The sequence below is a fragment of the Ornithorhynchus anatinus genome, chromosome 14 (genome assembly GCF_004115215.2).
Source record: "Ornithorhynchus anatinus isolate Pmale09 chromosome 14, mOrnAna1.pri.v4, whole genome shotgun sequence".
NCBI lineage: Eukaryota > Metazoa > Chordata > Mammalia > Monotremata > Ornithorhynchidae > Ornithorhynchus > Ornithorhynchus anatinus.
In genome coordinates, this window is record NC_041741.1 from 21,735,880 (window position 1) to 21,755,921 (window position 20,042).

At 47.0% G+C, this 20,042-nt stretch overlaps 1 protein-coding gene across 1 annotated transcript in view; it reads right to left on the minus strand.

Annotated features, from left to right (window-relative positions):
* Positions 1-19,456, minus strand: part of KCNC2 (potassium voltage-gated channel subfamily C member 2) — a 212,091-nt gene extending 192,635 nt beyond the window's left edge. Inside the window, 2 exon segments of the mRNA XM_029079484.1 lie at positions 17,673-18,468; positions 19,380-19,456. Of these exon segments, the coding sequence (XP_028935317.1) occupies positions 17,673-18,449 (777 nt within the window). The 5' untranslated portion in view covers positions 18,450-18,468; positions 19,380-19,456.
* Positions 19,457-20,042: the final 586 nt, after the last annotated feature.

Genomic DNA, 20,042 nt, shown 5'->3' on the forward strand with positions numbered 1-20,042 from the left:
CAGTCCCACCTTCACAACATCACTAAAATCTGCCCTTTCTTCTCCATCCAAACTGCTACCATGTTAATACAATTACTCATTCTATGGCGCCAGAATAGCTGCATCAACCCCCTTGCTGACATCCCAGCCTCCTGCCTCTCCCCACTCTAGTCCATACTTCACTCTGCTGCCCAGATCATTTTTCTATGAAAACGTTCAGGACATGTCATCCCACTCCTCAAAAAACTCCACTGGTTGCCCATTCACCTCCACATTAACAAAAATTCCTCATCATTATCTTTAAAACACTCCATCATCTTGCCCCCTTCTACTTCACCTGGCTACTTTCCAACAACAACCCAGCCTGCACACTTGGCTCTTCTAATGCTAACCTAACGCTAATAAACATGATTGAATAACTGAATGAGTAATCTTCTCACTGTACCTCAGTCTAGCCCATCTCACCGCCAACAACTCACCCACGTCCCCCCGCTGTCCTGGAATGCCCTCCCTCCTCAAACCCAACAGTTACTCTCCCCCTCTTCAAAGCCTTATTGAAGGCAAGGCGCATCTCCTCTAAGAGGCCTTCCCTGACTAAGCATTGCCCCTCCTTCCACTCCCTTCTGCACTGCCCTGATTTATTCCCCCTCTTCTTCCCCTCTCCCAGCTACACAGCATTTATATACACATCTGTAATTTATTTTTTATATTAATGTCTGTTTCCCCACCGCCCTGCTCATTTTGGGCAGGGAATGTGTCTGTTTACTGTTGTATCATACTCTCCCAAGAGCTTAGTACATTGCTCTGCACATAGTAAACTCTCAATGAATATGACTGATTGAATGAATGAATGAATGAATAAATGAATAATAGAATCAACATGGCACAATCTATACAGCACAGGCCGGGAAGTCAGAAAGTCATGGGTTCTAATCCCACCTCTGCCACTTGCCTGTTGTGTGACCTTGGGCAAGTCACTTCAGTTTTCTGTGCCTCAGTTACCTCATCTGCAAAATGGGGATTGAGATTGTAAATCCTGGACTGTATCCAACCTAATTTGCTTGTATCCACCCCAGGGCTTAGTACAGTGCTTCACAAATAGTAAGCACTTAACAAATATCACAATCATTATTATCATTATTATTAGTATTATTATTATTAATAGGTAAGACAGAGCTAGCCCACAAGACCTGCTCTAGTTACTGAACTTTTACTGAGAAGTAGCATGGCCTAGTGGAAAAAGCACAGGTGTGGGAGTCAGAGAACTCGTGATCTAATCCTGATAGGCCACTTGATCTGCTTTGTGACCTTGGGTAAGTCATGTAAATTTTCTTTGCCTCTGTTTCCTCTTAGTAAAATAGGGATTAAATCCTACTACCTCCTACACAGACCGTGAGCCCCATGTAGGAAAAAGACTGTTTCCGACCTGATTACCTTGTAATTACCCCAGAGCTTAGTACGGTATTTATAATCCCATCCTCTAGACTGTAAGCTCATTATGGGCAGGGAACCTGTCTGCTACTTCTGTTGTACCGTACTCTCCTAAGTGCTCAATACAGTGCTCAGTACATAGTAAGTACTCAATAAATACCACTGATTGATTGTCACCTCCCAAAACACTGTGTTCACTGAAGTTCTGTTGACCTAAAGGATCTCTGGCAATGTATTGCACAAAGAGTCGCACCTAAACAATGTCATCTATAGGTCACAGCAAACTCATGAACGACACAGGGACCTCCCAGAGATTTTTGATAAAGATGTTTCCCCTACAGATTCTGTGGGGAAAATCTCTCTTGTACCAATTCCCTTATGTGGTGGTCCTATTCCCATGACACTGAACCATCATGGTCCCTCTCAGCCAGACATCTCTAACTGGCTGTGCATCTGCATAGAAGAGGTGACAGACGGATACCTCCAAACTGGTTGTATAGTACCTGAAACTGGGCAGCCAAAAATAGGTTCAGCAGAAAAAACACTATAATAATTGTGGCTTTTGTTAAGTTCTTACTCTGTGCCAAGGACTGAATAGACCACTAATAATCGGGTGCCATATGAGGCTCATAGTCTAAGTAGGAGGGAAAGCAGGTATTGAATCCCTTCTTTGCAGATGAGGAAAATGAGGTGCAGAGAAGTAAAGTGACTTGTCCAGGGTCACAGAGCAGGCATGTTGTGGAGCCAAGGTAAGAACCCATGTCCTCTGACTCCCACACACCTCTGACTCCCACACTCCACGAAGCCACACTGTTTCTCTATGTATAGCGAAGGCTGTCTTCGAGCAATGTGCCTCAGTCACTAACTGCTTGGGAACAGATAGATGGACTGGCTCTTCTTGGCAAAGGGGCACGAGAGGAAACATCAGCAAAACTGAGGGAAAAAGTCAGATATGCTCAGGGTGTAAAAGTTGGCATGCCATCGAGTCCCACACACAAATACAATGGAAGAGCAACTCCATTAATGCAGTGCCATCTTTGCAAATGAAATATTAAAATAGGTGTAGTAGTCACTTTAAAACTAGGGGTTAGTCACTTTAAAACTAGGGGTTAGCGAGCCCCATATGATATACAGTTGGAGTATACAGCCTCCTAGTGATCAACTTACTATACAAAAGAAATCCAAATTAATGATCTTGAACTTAGATTCCTGATCAGTTGCTGTGGGGGTTTCATCTGCTATAATCAGGTAACCATTAGGCCAGAATTATTGTTCATTTGTTTCAGTTTGCTTCACAATTATAATCATGTTGGTTAATTAATATTGGGCTAAAAGGAAACTGTATTTGTACTGGAGAGCAAATTTTCACAGAAACGATTACACAGAAAGCAGTGATCTGATGTTGATTCTCAATAACAAAATAGTATGTACGTGAATAGTCATATGTTCATCTTTACTGATTCACATGCACACTATTTTGCTACTGACAATATATTTATCCCAAATTAATCTGACTCCGGTCATGGGCAGTGACTGGTTGCCCACTCGGAGGGACGGAGAGTGGTGTAGGCATTCCCACCCACACAGAGTGACCCAGCCAGCTTCCAGGATTCAGCTTCTGCTGCTGCATGCAGGTAAGCGTCCATCACCCTGCCTCCAGAAAAATCACACAGGAAGCAGTCTGAGAAGCAGCGTGGCCTAGTGGAAAGAGCATGGGCCTGGGAGTTGCGGCACCTGGGTTCTAAACACTTGTCTGCTGTGTGAACTGGAGCAAGTCACTTAACTTCTCTGGACCTCTGTTTCCTTATCTACAAAATGGGGATTTAAGACCTGTTCTCCCTTCCCCTTAGACTGTGCTCCCCAAATGGGACATGGACCGTTCATTCAATAGTATTTATTGAGCGCTTACTATGTGCAGAGCACTGTACTAAGCACTTGGAATGAACAAGTCGGCAACAGATAGAGACAGTCCCTGCCGTTTGACGGGCTTACAGTCTAATCAACTATCTAATCGACCGTGTCCAAACTGATTATCTTTTATCTACCCCAGCACTTAGCACAAGAATGCCAGTATTATTTTAAGAATTACTGCTTGGTCCCAGAAGGGGCAGTACCTAAGCCTTCCTTTTTCCTCTTCTGCATAGCTGAATACTCCTAATCCTGGCTCTGGGAGCCATAAATTGGTGGTTAACACATGCTACGCTCACCTCCCAGCCTATTCATACCCCTGGCCCCAGACTCACTCTAGAGAAGTGGGCCACTTCAGGCTCACAATAATGAGTCCCACCAGCCACCACATCCTACCCACGGTACCCCTGGGGCCCAGGACTTGGGTGGAGAGGACAGCTGATGTGGGTTCCCATGGTACCCAAAGTGTGCCCATGATAAGGAGGTGGCTCCGACCGAGATCCGTGTCCCTCACTTCCCGCCCCCTGCCCTGTGCTCCGCTTCCAGGAATGGAGTTGAGCCGGACTTTGGTTACCTGGGCCTCTCACAACTCTCTGCCCTCCCTGCCACCTGCCGCTGCTCCCACGACTCCGTCCATTCACTGCCTGCCCCACACCATTCACCCTCCCTCTGGCCTGGCAGCCTAAATATAAAACTAAAATACAAACCTTTTGTCATATATTTCATCTCAGAGAGCATCAGAAGGAGATGGCTGCTGTGTACGTGCACATGAAAGGAAAGGCAGCAGGCAAGGCCCCTAGCATGTGCAGCCCCGAGGTGACTGAGACCCTGCATGCCACTGGAAGCCGCATCCATCCCTTCATACCAATGGGAGCTGCGCCCATTTCTGGAAAATACAAAGAATAACAAAAATCTCCTGCCTCATTCTTTCCCCTAATGCATGTAGCTGCCCTTAGTTTTCAAGTGTGGGGCTAAGCGCTGGGGTAGATAGAAGTCAATCAGGTTGTGCACAGTCCTTGTCCCACATGGGACTCACAGTCTTAATTTCCAATTTACCAATGAGGCAACTGAGGCACAGAGAAGTTAGGTGACTTGGTCAAGGTCACATAGAAGACAAATGACAGAGCTGGGTTTAGACTCTGACTCCCAGGGTCTTCCCACTAGGTCACCCTGCTTTCCACTAGGCCATGGTAAGTGTGGTTTGAATCTAGTATTGATTTCATCTAGTATTGATGAAACTGACCATGAAACTGAATTTGTCTCCTACATGTTTAACGGATATATAGAAGGCTGATCACCACTGCAGTTTTGAAGACCTTGAATTCGGTTTAGAGCTTGATGGCCCACTGTGGCCACAGGTTGTCTCAAGGTCTTCTGAAGGCCAAGCTGGTTTTTTTATTCCATTTTCTATCCCTTTATCTTTCCGCATCTTGAACTAACTAGGTAGTTGAAATTGGGGACTGTGTTAAGTTCTATGTTGCCAACACAAACTTTTGATTGGACATAAGTTATCCTGGATATAGACTGGTCTGGAACTTCTGTACCAGCATAATTGAGAAGGCCAAAATCAACGGCACTAACTGTAGGTGCAAATTAGTCCACGATCGGGATGCAATTTGCCTAAGACACATTTGGTTGACTTACGAGTTCAACCAGTCCCAAGGTGAAGGGGCTCAATTATAACCCAAAATGGCACCACTTCCCATCTTCCATTCACATGATACAAACGACACGGGTCCCTAACGGCGGGAGGTGAACAGAAAACCAAAGCGGCTCTGCTCCAACTCCTCGGGAGTGAAGCCACTGAAGGTGGATTGAGAGGTCTCTCTGGGAGGGAAGGGAGACAGGAGGCAGGACTCTCCTAGCCAGACATGGAGTTGCCAACACTGGAATAGCAGGTCTACACACCGCATGAGCTGCGACAGAGCTGCTCTGGATTTCTCTCTGACTCCTGTCTTAGAGATGGCTGCAAAGTTTAGACAGGGGGATGATGACATAGGTGCAGAAGTGGTGGTGGTGGCGACAGCTTTGGTAACATGTGTCCCGGCTCCTTCCCTTCCCGCAGCCTTGAAGTGAGGTTAGAGGTGACAGCTGCGGCTCTCTGCCTCCCACCCCCATCCCCCAACCAGGAGAATTCCGCCTGGGCTCTTTCCTCTCGAACTTCATGGAAAGTCTTGCCTCTCTCTTCCTCAGCACCACCCCCTGCTTGGAAGATGGGGTGACTATGTGATGATGACGCAGTAGCCATTAATGACATCATCTTGACAGATCTGTAAAACAAAATGCACCCACCCACTGTGGAACCGAGCAAGCATGTGGGATTAAAAAGACCCATACTACAAAATGTAGATCTATAAAACAGAAAAATATTGCACGCAGACACAACGAGTGAACTCTGTAAATGTTCACTCCAAAATGACTTAAAATAGACCTCTCTTAAAGGTCTGGCCTCAGCCAATACATATACTGCATTTACCACATATGTTCATTTTATTTTTTCCTTCTCAGGAAACTGTCTAAGCAAGTGTGGGGATAGTCATAAACACAAATGATACGAAATGTACTTACACTTACGTATTTACAAATGCATGTACACATCTCTCCCTGAACTATGCTGAAAAGCATATTCGAAAAGTACACATAAATTAAAACTACTAGTAAAATCTGCTCACCAACAAGAAATTATTTTGCTAGCTGATAGCTTAGTTATTTAACAGAATGAAACTTGGACAATATTTTATAAACACTTAAAGTGTAATGGTCATTTTCCTAAATACCCAAATGAGTGGCGTTGTCATATTCTGTATTAACCAAAATATGAGAGATGAGCCTGTTGTCTTTGCAAGACACTCTCAGACAACTGGATGAGTAATCCTTTGGCAGGGTACCTGTGCCAAATTCAACAATTCTTAAATAATAAAGATGATCCCCTCCACAGAATTCATGCGACAGCCTCGGCAAGATGATTGCCTGAGATCAATATGTTGCTGAGAGAAGGAGGCTGTTTTCAATGGAAACAGGAAGCCATGAGCTAACTAGTTTCCATGGTAACCCAAGCTGCAGCTCCTCAATAGCCGTAGAGCAAAAGATAGAAGTTATAAATGCAGAGAGCTAGTTCTTATTTTGCCTCTTAGTCAAGAGATACCCCCACAATATATTCAAAATGTAAAACAGGGTTTTTATCAATTTGATCTTTTATTTAAAGCACCAGTTGTCCCCGGATCTGATCAAGCCCCAGTAGTCAGTCCTTGTAGCTTTAAAAATATTGCAATAATCTGCTATTTTACATCTCCCTGTCTCCTATGCTTCCCTCTTAGCCTATTCCCCCAAAACTCAAATGCTGGCCAAAATAATAATAATAATGTTGGTATTTGTTAAGCACTTACTATGTGCCAAGCACTGTTCTAAGCCCTGGGGTAGACACAAGGGAATCAGGTTGTCCCACGTGGGGCTCACAGTCTTAACCCCCATTTTACAGATGAGGTAACTGAGGCACCGAGAAGTTAAGTGACTTGCCCAAAGTCACACAGCTAAGTGGCCGAGCCAGGATTCGAACCCATGACCTCTGACTCCAAAGCCTGTGCTCTTTCCACTGAGCCACGCTGCTTCTCTAGTAAGTATGTAGAATGAGTCAAAGGAACTACAATTCAAAACTGACCAGTCTAAGTCACAAAAGACAGCAATACCTCTCTCTAGTCAAGAGACAGAGAAAGAGAGAGAAAAAATGCAAAGATAGCAGAGAGAAATACTTGTTTCCTGCTCCATCGAAACTACGTCCAAGCTGATCTAAGCACTTATCCTATCCCCCGTTGCCTACTGCATCAGAACTTCTCACTGACCTCCTTGCCTCCTGCCTTTCCTCACTCCAATTTTTACTTGGTCCTGCTTAACTGGATCATTTTTCTTAAAAAAATTCAGTCCTTGTCTCACCACTCTTCAAGAACCTTGAATGAATGTCCATCTGTCTCTGCCTTAAGCAGAAACTTCTTCCTGTTGGCTTTACAGCCGTCAAGCCCGTTGAGTGCTCTGCACACAGTATAAGCCCAATAAATATGAGTGAACGAATGCTCTCTCCCTCTATCTTTCATCGCTGATTTCAATCAATCATATTCATTTAGCACTTACTGTGTACAGAGCACTCTACTAAGTGCTTGGGAAAGTACAATATACCAGAGTTGGTAGACACATCCCCTGCCCACAGTGAGCATAGTCTAGAGAAGCAACATGGCTAAGCAGCATGGCATAGTGGATAGAGCAGGTGCATGGGAGTCACAAGGTCATGGGTTCTACTCCTGGCTCCACCACTTGTCTGCTGCATGACCTTGGGCAATTCACTTCACTTCTCTGGGTCTTAGTTACCTCACCTGTAAAATGGGGATTGAGACTGTGAGCCCCTTGTGGGATGGGGATTGTGTCCACCCCAACACTTAGAAGAGTGCCTGGAACACAGTAAGCGCTTAACAAATGCAATAATTATTATTATTATTAGAGAGACAGATATTAATACACATAATGTACATACTTTTGTACCTAAGTGCTGAGGGGCTGATGGAGGGGCGAATAAAGGGTGCAAATTTAAGTGCATGGGCAATCAGAAGGGAGTGGGAGAAGAGAAAATGAGGGCTTGGTAGGGGATGGTCTCTTGGAGATGTATCTTCAATAAGGCTTTGAAGGAGGACAGAGTGATCATGTGTCAGCTATAAAGAGAGAGGGTGTTCCAGGCCAGAAGCAGGATGTAGGTGAGAGGTGGCAGCGAAATAGACAAGATCAAGTCTTGAAGTGTGTGGGCTGAGTCATAGTAGAAATGCAACGACTAGAGAAGCAACTGAGTTGTAGTAGTTAAAAGCAAGGAGGGGGCAAGGTGACTATTTTAAAACCAAATGTAAGGAGTTTCTGTTTGATGCAGAGGCGGCTGGGCAACCACTGGAAGTTCTTGAGAAGTTGGGAAAAATGGACTGAAAGTTTCTGTAGAAAACTGAACAGGCAGCAGAGGGAAATATGGACTGGAGTGGAGAGACAGGAGGTAGGGAGGTCTGCAAGGAGGTTGATACAGTAATCAAGGCAGGATAAAATAAGTGCTTTGGAGTACTGTGGTAGCAGTTTGGATGGAGGGGAACGGGCAGATTTTAGCGATGTCCTGAGGGTTGGACTGACAGGATTTAGTGACTGATTGGCTATGTAGGTTGAATGAGAGAGATGAGTCGAGGATAAAGCCAAGGCTTGTGAGATAAGAAGGATGGTGACGTTGTTTACAGTGATGGGAAAGTCAGGGGGAAGTCAGGGTGGGGTGGGGATATGAGGAGTTCTGTTTTGGTCATGTTAAGTTTGAGGTGTCGGCGGGACATCCAAGTAGAGATGTCCTGAAGTCAGGAGGAAATGTGAGACTGCAGAGAAAGAAAGAGATCAGCCTAGAAGATGTAGGTTTAGGAATATCTGCATAGAGATGGTAGTTGTAGTAGATTTCCTACTACAAGCCAGCCTGCACACTTCAGTCCTCCAAACGCCAACCTTCACACTGTGCTTCAAGCTTGTCTCTCTCACCACCTACGCTTGCCCCGCTGGCCTGGAATTCCCTCCCCCTTCATATAGGACAGAACACCACTTTCCCCACCCTCAAAGCCTCATTAAAATCACATACCTCCTCCAAGAGGCATTCTCGGACTATGTCCTCATTTCCCCTACTCTCTCCCCCATATATACCTTTAAGCAAATGATGCAGCGGGGTTTTTGCGAACAAAATCACAGTGTTCAAGTCATGTGAGATCCAGTGATGTGGTTTGCGATTTCCCCTCCCCACTCCTCTTGTGGTTATCTCAAGGCTAGATTGTATAGCCTTGAGACTGTGGTATCAAAGTTTGGACTGTGAGCCTGTCATTGGGCAGGGATTGTCTCTATCTGTTGCCCAATTGTACATTCCAAGCACTTAGTACAGTGCTCTGCACATAGTAAGCGCTCAATAAATACTACTGAATGAATGAATAATCACCCCAATTTCAGACCCACAGTACTTTTGTAGGTATCACTGATTTAATGCCTGCCCGCCTCTAGATTCTAAACTCCCTGTGTGCAGGGACTCATTCAATGGTATTTATTGAGCACTCACTGTGGACAGACAACTGTACAAAGTACTTGGGAGAGATGGTACAACAGAGTTTGCAGACACATTCCCTGACCTCAACAAGCTTACCATCTGGAGGGAAAGACAGACATTAATATAAATAATTGTTACAGATATGTGCGTAAGTGCCACAGGGCAGAAGGAGGGATGATTATCAAGTGCCTAAAGGATACAGATCCAGGAAATATATCTACCAATTCTGTTGTAATGCACTCTTCCAAGCGCTTAATGTAGTCTCTTCACACGATATTTACTCAATAAATACCATTAATTGACCGTCTATAATCTCTGGGTGTGATCTTCTACTAGTTTGTTTTCTCACTAAATCCAACTTGACACTTTTCTTATGGGGATATTTGAGAGAAATGTCATAGCTTCTTTAATACCGCTTACAATTTCATCTGGAGACTATATCCAAGATTGTCATAATAGCTAAATATATGACTCAGAAGTACTGAACACATAAAATCTGAAACTTCCATTGCTTTGTTTATAGCAGTTTGAGCAATAAATTATATGCAATGAATACCTGAAAGTTTGGTTTTCACTTTTAGGAAAACTCACATAGGATCATGTCTTCACTTGTCATTTTGGAATTGAGGTGAAAGACTGAGATGAAAATACATTCTTCGCTCACCCATTACCTGACTTTCTTCTGCTCAGCCCATTAATACTCTATTGTCTAAAAAGTTCAGCTAAAAGATCAAGACCAGTGGTTGAACCATAAGTAGTCAGTAGCGAAGGAACTACCCAGAACCAAAGTCTCCAAAAACCAAACCTCTTCAACAGATTAAGATACCTAGACCAGGACTTAGGTATCTATATATTTTCATATGTGGGGCATTAGGCTCTTTGAAAATCTGAAAAATGCAAATGAATAAACCAAAATGTATACACAATGAAGTACACTGTCTGGCGCACAGTGAGCGCTTAACAAATACCACTGATCAAGCACACACAGACACACACACATGGATGCACAGCTAAACAAATGAAAAAAAAGACATTTGAGGTTATCTAAAATAGTCTCCAGGATTTCATGGGTCAATCGTACAAAGAAGCATTTTCTTGGAGAAATGCATTCTTCGTATTTCCTCTTTTGTATGGGTTTGGCTGTAGGAATAATTATTTTCCTTCCATAAATCCATTTTATGAAGCTGTCACAGTTCTCACTGGCAGATCAATCAACACAAATAGTTTTTAAATTGTCTGTAATAGGAGCTGCTATAATACGGACAGACAGGTTTTGGAAACTAATACTTGAAATATAGAACAATGATAAAGACAAAAATGACTCATTCAAAAGCTCTCAACCTATTTTCTTTTATAGTTCTACTGATACGTGCTAAGAAACATTTATTTTCATTTTCAGATAAATTGTTGATGTGGAAGGTACATCTGTTTGCTAATGAGTGGTATGATCTTTTTCACAGTTCGCTGCAGTTACATAACATTCTTTCTTACACAGAGAAATTCAGAGCTGGTTATAAAACTAACAGAGTAATAAATAATTTTAAGCCAAAATATGTAAATTTAACATCTATGAAGTTTGAGAGAGTGTGAACCCATTATTGGGCAGGATTCTCTCTATCTGTTGCCGAACTTTACATTCCAAGCGATTAGTACAGTGCTCTGCACTTAGTAAGCACTCAATAAAAGTATTGAATGAATGAAAGATAGGACATATATCCTGGTATTCCAATAACTCCGTGTCACTGAACTTTCAAAACCACCGTTAATCTTGAACACAAAATAATGAGCACCTGAAGTGTTGAGAAATCTCAGAAAATTAGTATGGTCACATGCCAAGGTGATAGAAGGTCCTCAAATATCACACCCAGGGAATAGCTTTTCATAATCAGTAACATCTGACTACTACAGGGACAGGGCAAACATGACTATTAAAAAATGTTTTTGCATAGCCAAGTAAATTGGAGGCATTCGATTATCTGGTTGAATACTCCAGGCCACCCCAAAACCCACTCTGGGTCTGAATTATTCATTAAGAGTTGTCTACATGGAACAAATCCACTGAATAATTCCCCGATTTAATTGGACGACACAGATGCAGTCTTCATTCCATATTAATTTGCTTTTAAACGGCTCAAATAATTCTGGAAATCTGTCCAAAGAACAGTAATTTGCATTGACTTCCAAAATGTAAATAGAGTATCTGAACAGCGTTGGAAAACATAAAACAGGTTCTTAATGGCTGTTGAAGAACTGGCATCTTCTGTCCACTGGCACTACTTGTGCAATATCATTAAATGATACCACTAAAATAATTTTTCCTTTCCCCACAACAGGTAACCATGACAACTTCTATTTGAATTCCTATGAATTTCTATTTTAGAGAAAGTTTAAAATTCAGAAATCGTATATATGAAATGTGAGCCTGGTTATTACAAAGAATTAAATTAGTTCTGTGACAATTAAAATACTACACTCCCATAGGAAACACACACTACAAAAAGTCAGAATGATGTTACCCTAAGCAAATGAAAAGGAAATATGTCACCAAAAATGACTAATAATAATTCCAGTACTTGTTAAGTACTTACAAGTACTTACAACAACAAGTCTGTTGCCGACTTGTTCATCCCAAGCGCTTAGTACAGTGCTCTGCACATAGTAAGCGCTCAATAAATACTATTGAATGAATGAATGAATACTGTACGCCAAGCACTGTAGTTAGCGCTGGGGTAAATGTGAGACACAGTCTCTGTTCCCTTGGGGCTCACAGACTAAGTAGAAGAAGTAGGATTTAATGCCCATTTTACAGATGAGGAAATGGAGGCACAGAGAAATTAAATGACTTCCCCAAAGGAGAAGCAGCATGGCCAAGTGGATAGAGCATGGGACTGGGAGTCAGGAGGACCTGGGTTCTAACCCTGGCTCTGCCACCTGTCTGCTGTGTGACCTTGGGCAAGTCACTTAACTTCTCTGTGCCTCAGTTACCTCATCTGTAAAATGGGGAATAAGAATGTCAGCCCCATGTGGGACACTGATTGTGTCCAACTTGATCAACCTGTATCCAGCGTTTAGCACAGTGCCCAGCACATAGTAAGTGCTTAACAAAAAACATTAAAAAAAAAGTGACAGAGCTGAGATTAGAACCCATGTCCTCTGACTGCCCAGGCTCCTTCCATTAGGCCATGCTGCTTCCCTTAATGATTCAGTTCCTTTCGCTGTTTTTCAGAATCAATGAGTTTAGCTCACATGATAAAAAATGAAAACAATTATTATGAGATTGATTCGATTTTCCTATCAGGGAAGAATTAGTGAATGAAAGAGGGAATATTGGTAAAGTAAATACGCTGTTGGCTTAAAATTCTGAAATTCAGTTAAATTAGTGAAAGAGAAGTATTTAAAATAGATTTGTTAAAAATAACAACCAAAATAACAAAACTATAACAAAATATAATATATTATACATATCACAAAAATAAATATAACAATAAAATAAGCTTTTATCCCCCCCAAAAAGTGATGGTTTCACCAAGCCAAATAGCTCAGTAACTGAGTTTTTTCATCTTTTATTGTAAAGTTTAGAAAATTTTAATTTCCCCTTTGCCCCTCACTAGCTCCATTTGTCCAGGGTACATAAAGACACAAGACAGACTTAATCAGAGGTTTATGAAATTTCGTCATATATATTTATATGTGTCTAACTGATGCTAACGGGAAACTTACTACTAGCTACTTATCAGTTGTGTGACTTTAGGCAAGTCACTTAATTTGTGCCTCAGTTACCTCAACTGTAAAATGGGGATGAAGAATGTGAGTCCCATGTGGGACAACCGGATAACCTGGTATCTACTCCAGAGCTTAGAACTATACTCATTATACTATACTCATCTATACCCACTCCCTTGGTGAACTCATTTGCTCCCACAGCTTCCCCTATTCTCTCTCCCTCCCTCCAAACTCATATCTTCTCCTGCCTTCAGGACATCTCCAACTGGATTTCCTCCCACCACCTAAAACTCAACATGTCCATGACTGAGTTCCTTATCTTCCCTTACAAAACCCTGACCTCTCCCTGACTTTCCCTTCACTGTGGAGGGCACTACCGTCCTTCCCATCTCCAGCCGGCGACCTCGGTGTCATCCTTGACTCTGCTCTCTTATTCACCCCACACATCCAACCCGTCACCAAAACCTGCCGCTCTCACCTTCACGACATCGCCAAGATCCTCCCTTTCCTCTCCATCCAAACTACCTTGCTGGTACAATCTCTCATCATATAACAACCTGATTATTATATAACAACCAGCCTCCTCTATGATCTCCCATTCTCCCATCTCCGCCGCTCCAGTCTGTTCTTCATTCCGCTGCCCGGGATCATCTTCCTACAGAAAGGCTCTGGACATGTCACTCCCCTCCTCAAAAACCTCCAGTGATTGCCTATCAACCTTCACATGAAGCAAAAACTCCTCACTCTTGGCTTCAAAGTTCTCCATCACTTTGCTCACTCCTACCTCACCTCCCTTCTCTCCTTCCACAGCTCAGCTCGTACACTCCGCTCCTCGGCCGCTAACCTCCTCACCATGCCTCATTCTCGCCTGTTCCACCGTCGACCCCTGGCCCATGTCCTACCACTGACCTGGAAGGCCCTCCCTCCTCACATCTGCCAAACTAACTCTCTTCCTCTCTTCTAAATCCTACTGAGAGCTCACCTCCTCCAGGAGGCCTTCCCAGACTGAGCCCTCCCTTTCCGTCTGCCCCTCCTCCCTTCCCCTTTCCTCCTACTCCTTCCCTCTGCTCTACCCCTTCCCCTCCCCACAGGACCTGTGTATATTTGTATTTACTATTACTCTATTTTATTAATGATGTGTATATATCTATGATTCTATTTATCTATTTCGATGGTATTGATGCCTATTTGTTTTGTTTTGCTGTCTCCCCCTTTTAAACTGTGAGCCCATTGTTGGGAAGGGATTGTCTCTACCTGTTGCCCAATTGTACATTCCAAGCGCTCTGCACACGGTAAGCACTCAATAAATATGATTGATTGAATGAATGAATGAATGAAGAGTGCTTAGCACATAGTAAGCATTTAACAAATGCCATCATCATTATTGTTATTATTACTAGGCTTTTTGGTTACAATTGAGCAGTCAGATTGAAATAAACTGGAGGTCATCCACACATAGAATAACTTTGGCATCTGATCATACCTACACAAAATCCACTTGGACCTGGAATCCATCCAACGGGCCCCACTGGCACTGGGTGCCGGAGGCTCAGTGTTCCACTGCCATTAGCCTTCCCAGATTTGGAGGGCATCTCTAAAACCATCTAGAATGGTAGGAGAGTCGGAGCAAAAGAAATGGTGTGTATGGGGGTGGAGGTGGGGGGCAGGTAGCTGGAAATGTACTGGATCGATCACACAAAGGAGTACTAATCAGGAATCCTGAGGAAGATGCCGTGGAGTGTAGGGTGCTCAGAGATGGACCTCAAATTGGATGGCTCCCCAACGTTCATGGTTTCTGCATGGTGCGGTCCTTTCTAATGCTAGATTGGCTCAGTATTAGGATTGCCTCATGCACATTAGACCACACAGAGACTTTTCAATCCAAAGAGTACTCTTCAAAAAGCATTTTAACCTACGTAGGCAGACCTCTGTCTGTCAAGGACACTGAATTGAGAATAGTACAAAGTCCAAAATCAACATGGTATTATTTACCCATTTTACATTCATCAACATTTGGGTACAGAACAAATTTTTTGGCACTAAAGCCCCTGAAATTCTAAAATATGGTCTTCGGAGAAGACAGGTCTTGGGAGGATGTAACATGTTAAATACTAATTAGCTGATAAAAACAGAGGAATTCACTCAGGGTATTTTCAAACCTTAAATAATAGCTCAGTGTAAGTTTTCCCATGATGTTACGGTGTATACTGGTCAAACTGCCCACCTCTGTGCGGCTCTCCAAAGAAGTAGATTATTTGCAGAAATCGGAATTTGTACAGAATGGAGAATACTGCTTAACCAGCCTACCCCTATATGTCCCTATCCAAACCAAAGAAGAAGTAGATTATTTGGACAAATCAGAAATTCAATGAATTTCTCATTTTATTTACCCAGCTGGGGAGGAAACAGAGGTCTCCAGTGTCAGACTAAAAATTTAGCAACTGTTAAGTGTAGTGTTACCTATGCCTGACCTTGGGCAGGTCATCCCACTTACCAGTATCTTTCCTCATGTGTAAAATAGCTAGAACAAAATTATGCCACCTAATCCCCGGTGTTGGATGGTTAACAAATACACATTTTCCAGTTTAAGCAGCCTATCATATTGCAAATATGACAGCACTGAAGAAAAATCATTAGTGACTTCACCTGCCAAATGAAGAGATCCAGTCATCATGTTCTTTGGGTTTACCTGAAACTAGGATATATAACTTTGTGAGTTTGAGAATTTTGAGAAGGATCATCTTTAGTAAGTTCTAAAGTCAAAACCCTAGTATCCTGAAACAAAAGTAGATATGACTCTCCTAAAGTCACACAGATATTGGCATAAGTAGATACAATATACATATATACGTACTCACACTCAAATATATGAGTATATACACACATATATGTGCTTTTTTTGAAGAATGACAAATTTATGGGGAGAGCAAAGTCTCAGGGTCTCGCCTGCGAGTTACCAAAAATTGAAAGGACTCTACTTCCCTTATATTTGTCAGCAGTCAATATAACTTCGCAAGAAAGTACTCTTGAATCCACTTGAATTTATCCTTATTTGCAGCTAGTAGTTTAGATGAGTTGCACACTTCCTTTCATTCCCTACAGGATGCTGACAGGCAAAGGCAACCAAGAAGTCTGAAACAAAGGGAAGCGGGGGCTTTCTCACTCTTCTGGACGAAGGGGTGTGTGTCCTCACTATGTTAGAACAATCCCAGACACCAACAGTGCAAACGTAAGAATTTTTTTTCCATGTGTCTAATTAAAACTCACCGAGTCATTTTTTTAAGGGGGTGGGGGGAGGGGAGAGTTTCTTACTGTTGTTTTTTTTCTCTAAACACTGGGTAATCCTATTTCTTTCTATACAGCCCTTTTAGAAACTTAATCGAAGCCTTGGCCACATGCCGATTTTAGAAAAGAGGATCAGCACGAACAATAATAATAATGGCATTCGTTAAGTGCTTACTAGGTGCCAAGCACCGTTCTAGGCGCCAGGGTAGACACGAGTTAATCAGGGAGTCCCTGTCCCACATGGGACTCGGAGTCCATATCCCCCTTTTACAGATGAGGTAACTGAGACCCAGAGAAGTGAAGTGATTTGCCCAAGGTCTCACAGCAGACAAATGGAGGAGCAGGGATTAGAATCCAGGTCCTTGAATCCCAAGCCCATGCTCTCCCCACTAGGCCATGTTCCTTCCAATAAAATCAGAAATTAAAAATTACTCTATATAGGTCACACTCTAAATCAAGGGTTAAATAGATATCTGGGCTACAGCCAGCTGATTTGGTCCCTCAGAGTAAAGGGGGATAAGGAAGCTAATTCCGGATCCCTCTCAAGACCGACATCGCAGAGAGAACTCTTCCCCACAGTCTTCAAAACTCAGTTTCCTAGGAAAATGGAAGCTCAACCAGATCCACCCCACATCCAAATCAGGGCACACCGGGATTGAGCTGAGCGGATGGGAACATCGCTTAGAAGGATTTCCCCAGTGCAGTCTCCCATCCTTCATCACCCGGGATGGAATCCGGCCTGAGGGAGGCCAGGGAGAACAGGGAGACCAGGGAGATGGGGGACCCAGCCTAGTTGGAAGGCCAGGCCTCTATGGGCCTCAGGTCTCACCTGGACAGTCAACGGGAGGATGGCCGGGACGTTGGAAAGGGAAAGGAAGAAAGGGGAACGAATGCGCGGGGGAGAAGAGGCGGACGGGGAAAGGGAAATGAAGATTAACGAGGATGCCCAGGGTCCTGGGTCGGCAGGGCGGGAAGGGACGTATCCCGTGGGCTCTTTCCTCGGTGAGGGTGACAGGGACCGTTGGGCGGTTTGGGCCCTTTTTCCAAGCCCTTCGCCTCTGGTGAGCAGAGAAGCTGCGGGAGGGAGGAAGCCCGGGGAGGGGGCTGCCGAAGGAGCTCGTCCGTGGGGGCGGGGGGGGGGGGGGGTCTCTTTCTAGGGGAGGAGGAAGGACGGAGGAATGATGGAGGGCGGGAGGGAGCGATGGAGGGCGGCTGGGGGTGGTAGTGTGGGAGGGAGGGCAGTGTCCCGTCTTACCCTGGCGGCCCTGGACGAGTAGGGGTCCTCGAAGAGCGCCCAGACGCGCGGCCGCAGGTTCCTCCAGCGCCCGGCCCGGCCGCGGGGCCCCGGCCCGGCCGCCCCGTCGCGGACGAACAGCCGCTTGGCGCCGGGCTCCTCGTCGGGGCCGGGCCCGCCTCCGCCGTGGCCGGCCCGCTCCTCCGCCGCTCCTTCTCCTCCTCCTCCTCCTCCTCCGGGCGGCCCTCCGGCCCGCTCCTCCCCGGGCCCTCCTGCGGCCCCGCCGATGAGGTCCGGGGCCTCGAAGATGTCGAGGGCCTCCTCGGCGTCGCGGTGCTGGCGGTAGGTCATCCAGCAGCAGGGCTCCACGTCGGTCTCGTCGAGGCCCCAGAAGGCCAGCTCCTCCTCGAACAGCGGGCCGCACACGTCGGCCGGGCAGTGCAGCTTGCCGGTGCGGTAGTAGTTGAGCACGGAGGCGAAGACCCCCGGGTGCCGGTCGAAGAAGAACTCGCGCCCAACGCCGGCCCGGGGGCCGCCAGGACCGACCCCCGCCCCCGGGCCGACGGAGGGGCGAGCCGGGGCCGGGGCCGGGGCCGGGGCCGGGGCCGACGGGGACGCCGACGCCGACGAACCCGGAGCCGGAGGGCCTCCTCCTCCGGGCAGGCCGCCGCCCCGCGGGTCGCTGACGAGCAGGGCCAGCCGGGTGCCCGGCAGGGTCCTCAGCGTGCTGCGGTAGGTTTCGTGCCGGGTGCCTCCCACGTTGAGGATTACCCTCTCGTTGTCCTCGATCTTGCCCATCGCTGGGGTTCAGACATGACTAGATGGGGTGGAGGGGGAAGGGGGGAAGGCGAACACAAGGCGGGTGACCTCCGGGCCGCCGCCCCCGCCCCGCACAGCCCCGGCCGGAGCGCTCCCGGGGCCCGGAGCTGCCCTCGGTTGGGGGAGTCGGTGGGGGACCAGCCCGGCCCCCTCCTCTCCCCCGCCCAAGCCCCGCAAAGTCCCCCTCGGCTGCCCCTCGCCCGTCCGCTGACCTCGTGCCCTCCACCCCCGAGGTCTCCCACCCGCCGCCACCGCCCTCCCGGGCCCGGAGCCCCCGCAGCCCCCTCCCGAGCCCCTGCCCGCCCCGCGCACCCTGCACACCTAACCTGACGGCCGGGCACACCTTGCACGCCCTTGCACACCGCGCCCCCGCGCCGTGCACACCCCTCCCGCACGCCCTTACACACCTTGCCTGCCCGCCGTGCACCCCCTGCACCCCTTTACACGCCGTGCACACTCTGCCTGACTGCCGTGCACACCCCGCCTGGCCGCCGGCCCCCCCGGCGCGCCGCTCCCGCCCTGTGCATCCTGCCGTGCTCAGCCGCCTCCTCCTCTGGTCCCCGGACCCTCTGCCCCAAGGAGTCGAGGCTAAAGGCAAGGAGCCCAGCCGTCCAGCCTGTTGCCCGCCCTCCGCCCCCCACCCCGTCCGTCCGGCCGTCCGGCCGTCCGTCCTTCCAGCCCTTCTGTGCCGGGGCTGGGCGCGGAGCCGAGGGGAGCCCGTGCCCCGGGGAAGGCTGAGCCAAAGCCTGGAGGAATCCGCTTTCTCGGAGGGAAGCGGACCTCCCTCCACCCTGGGCGGGCGGGCGGGCGGTTGGGCGGGCGTTCCGTGGTCTCGGTCACCAGCCGCCCGCTTCGCCCCAGCCAGGGTCGCCCGGGGGTCTCCCCGCGCCTCCCTCCTGCGCCCGGTACCTTAGCGAGGCACGGAGACCTGGGGACTGCCCCGGCGGCCTGGCCCCGGCCGGACCTCCCTCCTTTCCTCCTCCTCCTCCTGCTCCTCCTCTTTTTCCTTGCCCTCCTCCTCCTCTTTATCTGCTCCTCCTCCTCCTCCTCCCTCCTTCCAGAGCCAAACTACCTGTTGTTGGATTTGTCCGCGCTCCGCGGCTCCTCCGCCCCGCCCCTCGGCGCTCAATCCTGGAGGCCCCGAGCCGAGCCCCCTCCCCAAACCCTCCGTCTCCTCCAGAGGTTTGCGGGGCCCCGGGGGGCGGGGGGCGCGACCGAGCCCCCCGGCGCCCCACGGCAGGGTCGGGCTGGAGCGGGGAAGGGGCAGGAGAGGGGACCGGGCTGGGACTGAGCCGCCCGGACCGCCGCCGCCGCCGCCACCGCTCCTCCTCTCTCTGTGGCCCAACTGTCCATTCCAAGCGCTTAATACAGTGCTCTGCACATAGTAAGCGCTCAATAAGTACGGCTGAATGAATGAATGAATGAATGAATGAATGAATGAATGAATGAATGAATGGTCGCCGCCGCCGCCGCCTCCGCTCCTCTATCGGTGGCCGAATTGTCCATTCCAAGCGGTCGGTACAGTGCTCGGCACATTGTAATTGGTCAATAAAGACGATTGAGTGAGTGGAT